This window comes from Arachis stenosperma, chromosome 3 (assembly GCF_014773155.1).
Source record: "Arachis stenosperma cultivar V10309 chromosome 3, arast.V10309.gnm1.PFL2, whole genome shotgun sequence".
Lineage (NCBI taxonomy): Eukaryota > Viridiplantae > Streptophyta > Magnoliopsida > Fabales > Fabaceae > Arachis > Arachis stenosperma.
The window spans coordinates 5,536,949-5,548,088 of record NC_080379.1 but is presented as its reverse complement, the minus strand read 5'-3'; the positions used below and the strand labels follow the sequence as shown (position 1 = coordinate 5,548,088).

The following is an 11,140-nucleotide window of genomic DNA, read 5'->3' as shown; positions in this document are numbered from 1 at the left end:
CACACAAGCTTTTCGGACGGAATAGGAAGAAAATATAAATAATTTAGAGAGAGAGAAATTTGGAGATTATTATTCTTTTTCAACATTTAATGAATAACAAAACAAAATTTTTGAATTTTGAAATGTATGAAAAATATCTGAAATCGAAGAAGCTATTTTATTTTAGAAATTTCTTCAACGAGTTGTCATTTATTTAATTTCAAAATAAAATCTAACTCAATTAAATAACAAAGATTTTTTAATTATTATGAATTAAAATCGCATAAAATCTTTTGTATTATATATAAATTAGATTCTTATGATATTTTGATTTTTTATTTAAAAAAAAAAAAGAAGAAAATTTGTGTTGAATCCACAAACCTAGAAGAAATATAAAGCATCCGAGTCTTGTTTACCCCGTAGCATCAGCGCACACCAGACACCATCAATCTCTTGAACCATTCGCTCATGGCCGCTACTTCACTTTCAAACCTCTCTTCTTCTCTCTCATCAACCGCCGCCGCCACCACCACCACCACCACCACCACCACCGCGCTCTCCAAACCTTCCTCTCTCCCTCTCTTCCACAACAAAACCCTCCCTAAACCCACCGCCACCACGACAACACGCGCCGCCACATCCCACAACCACAACTCCCCAATCCCCAAACCGCAACAGCACCAACACTCGTCTCCCTTCTCCTTCTCCGATGACGACGAAAAGCCACGCGAAGAGTGCGGCGTCGTTGGAATCTACGGCGACCCCGAAGCCTCCCGCCTCTGCTACCTCGCACTCCACGCTCTCCAGCACCGCGGCCAAGAAGGCGCCGGAATCGTAACCGTCAACAACAACGTCCTGCAATCCATCACCGGCGTCGGCCTCGTCTCCGACGTCTTCAACGAGTCCAAGCTCGACCAGCTCTCCGGCTCTCTCGCCATCGGCCATGTCCGTTACTCCACCGCCGGACAGTCCATGCTCAAGAACGTCCAGCCTTTCGTCGCCGGATACCGCTTTGGCTCCGTCGGCGTCGCTCACAATGGTAATCTGGTAAATTACCGAACCTTAAGGGCAAAAATGGAAGACAACGGTTCCATCTTCAACACAACGTCTGATACTGAGGTGGTTCTTCACCTCATCGCAACTTCGAAGCACCGACCTTTCATTCTGAGAATCGTTGACGCCTGTGAGAAGCTCGAAGGTGCGTATTCAATGGTGTTTGTTACAGAGGACAAGCTTGTTGCTGTTAGGGACCCGTTTGGATTTAGGCCTTTGGTTATGGGAAGAAGAAGCAACGGTTCTGTGGTTTTTGCTTCTGAAACTTGCGCTCTTGATTTGATTGAAGCTACTTACGAAAGAGAAGTGTACCCTGGCGAGGTTATTGTTGTGGACAACAATGGAATTCAGAGTCTCTGCCTCATGTCTCATCCGCAACCCAAACAGTGTATATTTGAGCATATTTACTTCGCTTTACCCAATTCTGTTGTTTTTGGTAGGTCAGTGTATGAATCTAGAAGGCAATTTGGTGAGATTCTTGCAACTGAGAGCCCTGTTGATTGTGATGTTGTCATAGCTGTGCCTGATTCCGGTGTTGTCGCGGCGCTTGGATACGCCGCGAAAGCCGGTGTCCCCTTCCAGCAGGGGCTAATTAGGTCCCACTATGTTGGGAGGACCTTCATTGAGCCTTCTCAGAAGATTAGGGACTTTGGCGTGAAGCTTAAGCTATCGCCGGTTCGAGCTGTTCTAGAAGGGAAGAGAGTTGTGGTGGTGGATGATTCAATTGTGAGAGGAACAACATCATCAAAGATTGTGAGGTTGTTGAAGGAGGCTGGTGCCAAAGAGGTTCACATGAGGATTGCAAGCCCACCAATCATTGGTTCTTGTTACTATGGTGTGGATACTCCAAGCTCTGAGGAGTTGATTTCTAATAGGATGAGTGTTGAGGAGATTAGGGATTTTATTGGTTCCGATTCACTTGCTTTTCTTCCATTTGATAGCTTGAGGAATTTGTTGGGCAATGAGTCCCCAAATTTCTGTTATGCTTGTTTCTCTGGGAAGTACCCTGTTGAGCCCAGAGAACTTAAGGTGAAGAGAGTTGGTGACTTTGTTGATGATGGGTTGAATGGGAGTTTGGAAACCATTGATGGTGGCTGGGTTCAAGCAACAACACCACCACAACCAACAAGAACTCCTAAAGAGGTTAAGGCTGCTGGTACTGTTTTTTGACAATGAAATTGTGTACTAGTACAATTTTGTGATCTTTTTGAAGTGCTTGGGGGGTTTACAATTGCATAATGTTTGGGTTCTCCATTAATCGTGATAGTTGTATTCGTTTTGCATCGTGTACAGGTGAATTCACATTTCTATTATTATTGAATTGGGTATCATGTCATCCCATTTCAGGTGGCTATTAGTAGTCAATAATAATAATAGTAATAATGATTAGGTAGCCTAATATACGATGCAAAATGAGTAACTCAAACATTTTTATTGGTTCCATGATGTTATATGGTACCTAAGTTTTTCGTGTTTAGGTGAGATAATGTCAAGCCATCTAACTACACGGTGGTGAGCTCCGAATGATTCGGTTTGTTCATAAGGCCAATATTTAGTACTTATTTTTGGTCTCTGTTCAGAACTGATATTTGGAGCTTTTGCTATTTATTAGAGAACTTAGAACAGTGGTATAAGATTATCAGAATCAAGAACTTGGATGTTTTTCCTTTTGCTATTTTTAATATAGATTTTCTTTTAAATTCGTTACTCATCCATGAACTTTTTTTCGGTGTATGTGTATATTTCTTAAACTAGGTAAAAATTAGAAACGAGTTTTAGAATAAACACTAGATCATATTCATAGATAACTGGTAGAATGAAAATACCACCCAAGCAAAGATAAGGGTGTTTGCAATGTTTTTCTTCTCACAAATCCCAAACTAATTGGAGCATACTTAGAAATTATCAAATTAGTATCGTCTAATCAAAGTTTATAGGAACCTTTAAGCAAAATTCGTCTCGAGATAAGAATCTTTTACACTTCAGAAAATTGGTGCAAAGAATCTAATGCTAAATTTGCCTTGATGGAACAAAACAGTTGTCAATTTATAGTGAATTTCGTTCATGGTGTGAAGATGCGATGCTGTTCTAAACGGAATTGCACACAATTGGACATTGGTCTCCACTTTCAGATTTCTCATAAATGAGGTTCTAACATCTAACCATCATTCGCTGAAGAACACGGTGCCATAAATAAGTGGTGCAGTCAGAAAATATAAGTTGACCCCGCATTCAAGTCAACATAACAATAATAATTAGAGAAATGCTACTGTGCGAATCAAATCAAGTATACAGTACAACCCTTTCAGATGATCCATTGCTTTGGTGCAAATCTAAAGCCATATGGAACCCGTATAGATAAGCGAAAAGGCAAAGCATAAACCAGAATGAGACATAAGTTAAATTAGGTTAGAAGTGTCAGAAGTGGGATTTGAACCCACGCCCTCTTTCGAAGACCAGAACTTGAGTCTGGCGCCTTAGACCACTCGGCCATCCTGACACATGTGGTTGAAGTTGATCATTTAAGTTTATTAAAAGCAAACTTTATTTAATTTTTTTTGTTGAGAGGGGGGTGTTGGTGGTTTAGGCTAGGCCTTATGCCCTCATCATCCGTCTAATCATAATGAGCCAAGATTTGGATCTTGTAACGAAAACATATAGATTTTGGACCTATAAATGAGCCGCAACAAATAGTTGAGCCCATTGTTTTTCATTTCGATTCTTAAAGAGTCATTGGTACGAGAAACGTCCTTTTTTTTAAGGTTTCTAAAACATTCACAGAACTGAAAAACTGAAAATTATCTATACACTATATCCATGTACTACATAAGTGGGAATGCCCAGAGTTGATGTCCAAGTTTTTTGCTTATCAATTACTCTTACAAATAATTTATTAAATAATTTTAAAGAGGTTAAAATTGTAAACTATTATAATACTAAAGTAATCATCTTAATTAGGGCTAGCAATATATATCCTACTCGAAGGTATCCAATCAGGATCAACCCATTCAGATAGGGTTGTCTATCCGATTCGCTGCGGGTAGGATAGGATCCAGTGCGAGTTTGCCTGCGGGTAGAGTAGGGTACGGGTTCAGGGTATATCCTAACCTACACCTCTAATATATTATATGATATATATGTAAAAGTTATGTATGTAATGAAAAAAGTGAGTGTTAAATCCATAATCTTCCTCTTATAAAAATTTGAAATAAACACTAAGCTAGTTGATGATCATATTATTTGTAATTTTATGTTGAATTTCTTTAACATTTTATTGTTTTTAATTTTAATTTGAATTTAGCTTTTTATGTTCTATTTTATTAATATGTTATATGTATAATTGCTATGGTTGAATTTTATATTTGCTTAAATTTTTTTTTCTGCGAATAGGATCGAATAGGGTAAGGTTTATAAATTCAGGGTACAGATAGGGTTAGGGTTTAGAGATTCTCAACCCACAGGTAGGATAGGGTATAATTTTAAGAAAGTTTTCAATTCCCGGGGTAGGGTTAGGGTAAGGTCCAAACCTTACTCTACTCTACCCATTGCCAACCTAATATTAACCACTTGAAAAACGGTTTTTTCTTTAAATAAATTAAAAAATATTTATTTTCAAAAATAGGTTATTTAAACTTTAATTCTCCAGATACGTTTTCTTTAAAATTTTAGGCAAGTTCACCGTACCCCGACGAACTCCATCATATTAATAGAGTTCGCCTCACCGTCGTCGAACTTCACTTCATATATAAATTATGAAGTTCGCTATATTCCCCACGAACTTCACTTCAAATTCTCATTAATAACTTATGGACATAAATTCTTAAGCTTCATAATGGGTAATGGCAACTATTATCATCGTCTCAGAGTACATAGAGCTGCGTTTGTTTTTAAGGAATGGGACAATAAGACAGGAACACGGAGACATAAAATTATGTTTGACAGATGAGACATTGATAGAGACATTGTGTTCATAAACACTGAATTAATGTATTTTGTGTCCATCTTGACAGGAAGGACAAAAAGACACTAATAAGGGATATTTATTTTTTATTTTTTCTTTCATTATTCTTGTTAATTTTTTATAATTATATTTTTTTCAAATTTGTTGAATATAAAAAATGAGAATAAATTGGATTTTCATAATTTGTTTTAGTTTATCACCAAACAGAATATAAGAACACAAAATTTTGTGTCTCTGTCATTTGTGTCTTGTTCTCAGTGTCTTGTTTTGTCCTCTTCTCAAAACCAAACCCAGCCTAGGAGTACATAGGAGGAATAAGTCGTATTTTTTTGAAAAAATAATGTTTTTTATTTATAATAAAAAAAATCTTATTAAATATGGCTTATTTCTGTGTATCTGTGTATTTTTATGTACTCTTATATATTCTTGGATATGATGATAATAGTTTAGAAATTTGAGTTTTATTCTGAACTGGGTTTTAGAAAAAATTTAGGTGAAGTTCGCAGGAGGTTGCGGCCCCATAAAATTATAGAAGTTCGCCGGGTGCGGCAAACTTGACTAAAATTAGAAAACAAAAGATGTATCTAAAAAATTAAAGTTCAAATAATATGTTTTTGAAAATAAATATTTTTTTAATTTATTTCAGAAAAAAATTCGAAAAAAATTCCTTGAAAAACTACCCACTTTTCTCTCATAATAATAATAATAATAATAATAATAATAATAATAATAATAATAATAATAATAATAATAATAATAATAGTAGTAGTAGTAAAAGTAAGTCTTTAAAAAAAATGTAACACACATTTTTTTATAATACTCAAGTTGACATGATGCAGAGTGCAATTTTACTAAAACATAACTTTTTAAAATTATTTCATCTTAAAAATAATAGAAAAATAGCTGAACATAGATGATAGTGTCTAGTAGTGTTTGTGAAGTGGCTAGTTTTTTCAATAAATATATTTAGCACAATTATAAACTAAATTGTGCAATGTTAACCTTTTTTTTTTTGGGACAAGCATAAAGTCACTTCAAGATTTTTTTTTTTTTTGGTATTGACTCCAAGATGTCTTTATTAGGTACCTCCTTAGAAATGCTAAATTGCTAATTACAAACATAAAGTAATATTGAAAGTTTTTTTTTTTTAAATAAAAATCTAGAAAACGACATAAATGATTAAAGTTTTAATTTTGAAGGTAAATCTTATTAATCACTGCACATATAATTATAACCCTTATTAATAAACATAACTAATAATTAGAGCACGTCAATACCTATTTGATCAGACTATTGGGACCAACGAAGATGACTTATCCTAGATCTAGTATAAGATGTTGGCTAAGGTTCTCACGCTTAAATTATTTGATTTTGATTGAACATTCTCTTAGACTTCCATGGTTGATGATTGATTCTGTTAGGCACAAACCTAATAAACAATTAGGTCAGACATGGGTTAGAAAGGATGGCCTTGAAAATTAAAATAGATATATATGTCCCAGCTTAACGCCGATGAATAGGGGCTTATGAAAATTTTTTTTCTTTGCTCTTAAGTAACTTCTGTTAAAAAAGTAGACACAAATGGAGAATTTTGGAAGATGCAATCACAAGTAAAGGTGATCAATCTAGTATAAAAATTCACGGAGATTAATTGTCATCAAAATCAAACTATAATTGACAATTATTTAAATATTATCTCTAGGATATAAAACAACTTTTCGGAAAGACTAAAAAAAGAGTAATTACAAGTATAATGATTTCCACCATTTGAAATATCATCCCCTTTTTAGAATGTAAAAAAGTTAACTTTAGCTTAGATAAAGCGGAATCCACCACCTATCAATCTATATAAGAATAGAAAATAAAGTATTGAACACTTGCATTTGGTCAACCAAAACACCCTAAACACACAAGCAATTGGGCAAAGAATCAATGCACGGAACCATGATACAATGGTCATTATTTACAAAAGGAAGTTTGAACAGTATTTTTTTCCCCCTAGACTTCATCATTAAAACAAATCATGACCAAATAATGCTACAATTCAATATTATATTATATTATATATATACTGAAATTAAATATTAAATATAAAACAGGAATTAGGACCTGTATATATATGAACTAAAAACTACTGTCCGAGTTGGACAGACAATGGGAATAAAACTTAAGACGATTGCAATTTGCAAGTTGCAACTAAGAAAAACTTTTCTGGAGATTCGGAACCAAGTGCAATGTAACAGCATCATCCTTCGGAAGGTTATTATTGTTTTAGATCGGTTTGTGAGTTGGTATTACCATTCTGCCGCTGTTGTTGTTGAAGATGAATGTTTTGTTGAGATGCAGCAGAAGCCTGCTGCTGCTGCTGAAACATCAGAGGGTTGACAGAATGTTGCGGAATCAAGCAACCGGATGAGTGTGACTCCCCGTTCAGCTCGGCCGTAGCGAGCTTTAGTCGTTGAACCTCGGCAGTGAGAGCCTCGTTTAGAGCTGTTGGTAGAGATACACAGAGCACACGAGTAATAAGCATAAATAAAGCAATCAGTGAATTAATTTTAGTCTCCAATAGAGCTGCTACAAATGACAACTACCACTAATTGGATAAAATGTAGCAGACAAGCAATTATGACTCTTAACAATACCTCAAATAATGAAGGTCAAGCCGTCATAATCATAATTCATAATTGAAAAATTGCAACATAAGAGATAACTCAATCGCTCTATTCAAAGGAACCCTCATGCATAGTCAAATTTAGCAAATGCAGATAAAGACATAACAAGTAGATATTTCTTATTACTCAAGCATGCATGTGCCATTATTTGAGAGGTCTTCAATCACGTATGTTACACAAGAAAAACTTCAGTACATAAGTCCTTTGGATTAAGCATTTTAGATTTAGTTGGCACAGAAGGATAACGGTTGTTCCAAATGGTATAGGTGTTATTAATTCCATTAATATTTGGTATTTTGGGTTTGCTGTCTGTCAATGTCAGCATGCATATCTGCTACTCTTCAATCATCAATCTCCTCTGCTACTAGGAAGTTCTAATGGAAATTACCATCCCATTAGGCCCTGGCAACAGTAGCCAAAGCCTTGCACACAAACCACCATAAAACTGAAATTCTTACAAAAGTACCGTGACTCTAGCCACACTATAGATCTCGGAATGCAACTATAGGAGCTAAAAACCGAACACCATATAGGAGCTCTATCAACAATTTTTTGACATGCTATTTACCTTTCATTTTCCACGCTTCTAATAAGTTTATCATGACATGAAAATTCTACTACAGAGCTTATCCACACTCAAGTATTGTAGAAGTGAGCTAAGATATTTCCTTTTTTCAACCTTAAATACATGTTTTTATTCTATGGACCGACGACCAAACTGCACAACCAACTTTTGTAGCCTATATTCAGTTACCTGAAATAAACTCATCATAGGAAGTATTGAAAATGTATATTAACAAACAATATAATCTAAGCAACTACTCATCTGCACAAGGTCATATGTGAAGAAACAAGAAAGGGTACATGTTTCGATCATTTACCAAAAAAGTAAAGAAAACAAAAGTTGACAGAAATTCAAAAGACTGCCTAAGGTAAAGAAGAAAAATACCATCTCGGAGTTTTGCCTGTTGTTCCATGGATTGAAGGCGAAATTTGAGCTCACTATTTTGGTTAGTGAGTCCAACAGAATCCCTCTGTGTTCACACAAAGGAAAGGAGCGGCGTGAGAAAACAATTACCATGATCGCCGCACTAAACAAAAACAGACAATAGAAAACATTAATATGCTCCCACCTGCAACAGAGTAAGCTGTGCAGAGAGTGTGGTGGCCTCAGTTTGTAGGGTCTGGACCTTATGTTCCAGCTCAGAAATGTATCGCATCTTCCTTTCTTTGGATCGTGCAGCTGACTGCCGATTTGCCAGAATCCTGATTAGAATCCAGTCCCAAATAGAGTCAATCATTGAAGCATTAGAACTTACTAGAAGTGTAATACTAAAAACACACGCTATTTGTATAGTTTTAATCTATACTTAGGAAACTATGGTTTGGTGCAATTAATGCTCAATTCACAAACCATGGATGTTGGAATGTAACAAATTTGAGAGTAGGTCAAACATGTTCAAATGAGTTGAAATCAGTTTATAATTGTATCTTCAAAAAGACAGTTGAACTTTGAACTAGTCTAATGCTGAAAACAAACACAACTGGGATATCCAATGGTATACAACACCTCTTTGCACGCTTAGGATCCATCATAGCAATCTCAGCAAGCTTCTCATTGGCCATGATCTTCTTCAACTCAGGGCCACTAAACTCACCATTCCCAAACTCCAAGCTGAAAGCACCAGTGTTCCCATAGATTCCATTCGAGGAGGGCGGCCGAGCAGACCCAGGCGATGGCGGCAACCTTGGCGACTCATCATTGAAATTCAACTTGCCAATGAAACTATCCATAGACACACTCCTATAGTGGCGGCTCGTGGGAGCGACGCCGCCAACAACCTCACCAGCAGCACTCCTCTTCTTAACACCATCCCTCTTCTCCCCACAACTCTGACTCATCATTGAGTTGCCGCTACTTTCAGCTTCATTATCACTACTATCACCACCACCATTGTTGTTACTAGTCTTGGTTCCACTAGCTCTACTATCCAAATCATCACGATTACTATTGTTATTATTAATAATAATCTCGTTACCGTTCTTCTCATCAGATGAATTATTGTTAAACGCGTCATTGATGCTATCCAAGTTCATGTAAGCAGAGAAAAGATCATCAACTACTTCACCTTCAGGGGAGAGCTTCTTCTCCCCTGATCCCTCCGCATTGGGATCAGCGCTACTCCAAGAACCAGATTCCTTCTTAACAAGCTGCGCAGGCTTCTTCAACGGAATCAGCGGCGGCGACGACTGCAAAATGGTGGAGAATCCAAACGGTATATCGCTGTTGGAGCGACGGTGCGTTTTCCGAGGAGGGGGCAGAGGGTTGCCGGTGCCCCGGGCAGATGAGAAAGGCGAAGACGGAGGGAGGAGAGAGTGTTGTTGCTGTTGCTGTTGGTGGCTGCTGACGTCACGATCTTCCATGGAGACGTCAGCGGAGGCTTGGTCGGAGATTGAAGTTGAGGAGTCAGTGCCGCGGAAGGGAGAGGGGCTTAGCGGTGGGAGAGAGTCGAGTGAGAAGAACGATGGTTGGGATAGGGATCGGGTGTGGGTGGGTGTAGGTGAACCCATTTGGTGGTGAGTGAGTGTGGAGCGCGGGATCTGAGAGTATGGGGAAATGGGCGGGATCTGGTGCGGGTGAGACGGTGGTATACCCGCACGCTTCATTCCATCTCCAGCGTAGAAATGTTGTTGCTGATTATTGTTATTAGCACGCATTTGTTGGAATTGGGGTATTGTGAGCTGCTCCATGGTAAGAGTCTGTTTGAGAAACGAAGAAGACGAAGACGACGTCGTTCCGAATGAGGATTGAAGCCTTTGCATCATGTCACTATTGTTGTTGGAGTCTTCATTGTCACCCATTTTCGACAAAGGGAAAAATCAAGTCCGCGTAATCTGAAACCGCAAAACCCGTTAATCAGAGCTTCTGGAAGTAAAAAAGAAAAGACAGGAACATGAGTAAGAGGGTGAGCATTTTACGTTGTTGAGAACGGGTGAGAGAGAGGATGAAGAAGAAGAAGCATTGATTAATAGAAGAAGGGGTGTTAACTTTGTCTCTGGCGGAAATGCCGAAGGAGCAGGCGCTTATCTCTCCAAGATTCACTCTCTCAGACCAAATTAATTATAAAAAGAAAAGAGAATGCCCACACACACACACAGACACACGCTCTGTGTTTTCCTTTCTCTCTCTATCCCTTTTTTTTTTCTTTTCTCTCTCTATTATTATTAATTTCTCTTTCTACAACGACGACGATGACTACTACACGGATTTCATGACTACTACGCGTGAATTTAATAAGAATTTGCATTTCGCCCTAATTTGCATTTCCTCACCATTTGAGTTTCATTCCGGCCTCATTTCAATTTCATTCCGACCTCATTTGTCTTACTCTTGTTTAATCTCCCCCTTCCCGTGTTTTGCTTTGTTTTTATTTTATCTCCCACTCCTTATGTTTCCGCAGCCACCGTTTTTTAC

The 11,140-nt window shown here is 37.4% G+C and overlaps 2 protein-coding genes and 1 non-coding gene across 4 annotated transcripts; 1 reads left to right on the top strand and 2 right to left on the bottom strand.

Annotated features, from left to right (window-relative positions):
• The first annotated feature begins 392 nt into the window (after nt 1–392).
• Nucleotides 393–2,700, top strand: LOC130968691 (amidophosphoribosyltransferase, chloroplastic-like). The gene has a single exon (XM_057894090.1). The coding sequence runs from the start codon at nt 448–450 to the stop codon at nt 2,200–2,202; it is 1,755 nt and encodes a 584-aa protein (XP_057750073.1). The 5' UTR covers nt 393–447; the 3' UTR covers nt 2,203–2,700.
• A 748-nt stretch (nt 2,701–3,448) lies between these two features.
• TRNAL-CAA (transfer RNA leucine (anticodon CAA)) lies at nt 3,449–3,532 on the bottom strand. The gene has a single exon. It is a non-coding gene; the product is annotated as a tRNA-Leu (tRNA).
• Nucleotides 3,533–6,855: 3,323 nt separating this feature from the next.
• LOC130968643 (bZIP transcription factor 29-like) lies at nt 6,856–10,909 on the bottom strand. Of its 2 annotated transcripts, XM_057894031.1 has the most exons (5): nt 10,645–10,909; nt 9,236–10,560; nt 8,799–8,931; nt 8,615–8,699; nt 6,856–7,483 (listed from the first exon to the last, which is right to left on the bottom strand). In XM_057894031.1, exons 2-5 carry the CDS (start codon nt 10,525–10,527, stop codon nt 7,257–7,259), a joined length of 1,737 nt encoding a protein of 578 aa, XP_057750014.1. In that variant the 5' UTR covers nt 10,528–10,560; nt 10,645–10,909; the 3' UTR covers nt 6,856–7,256. The 2 variants fall into 2 exon arrangements, with proteins under 2 accessions (XP_057750014.1, XP_057750013.1); XM_057894030.1 differs by having other exon boundaries at nt 9,236–10,909.
• Nucleotides 10,910–11,140: the final 231 nt, after the last annotated feature.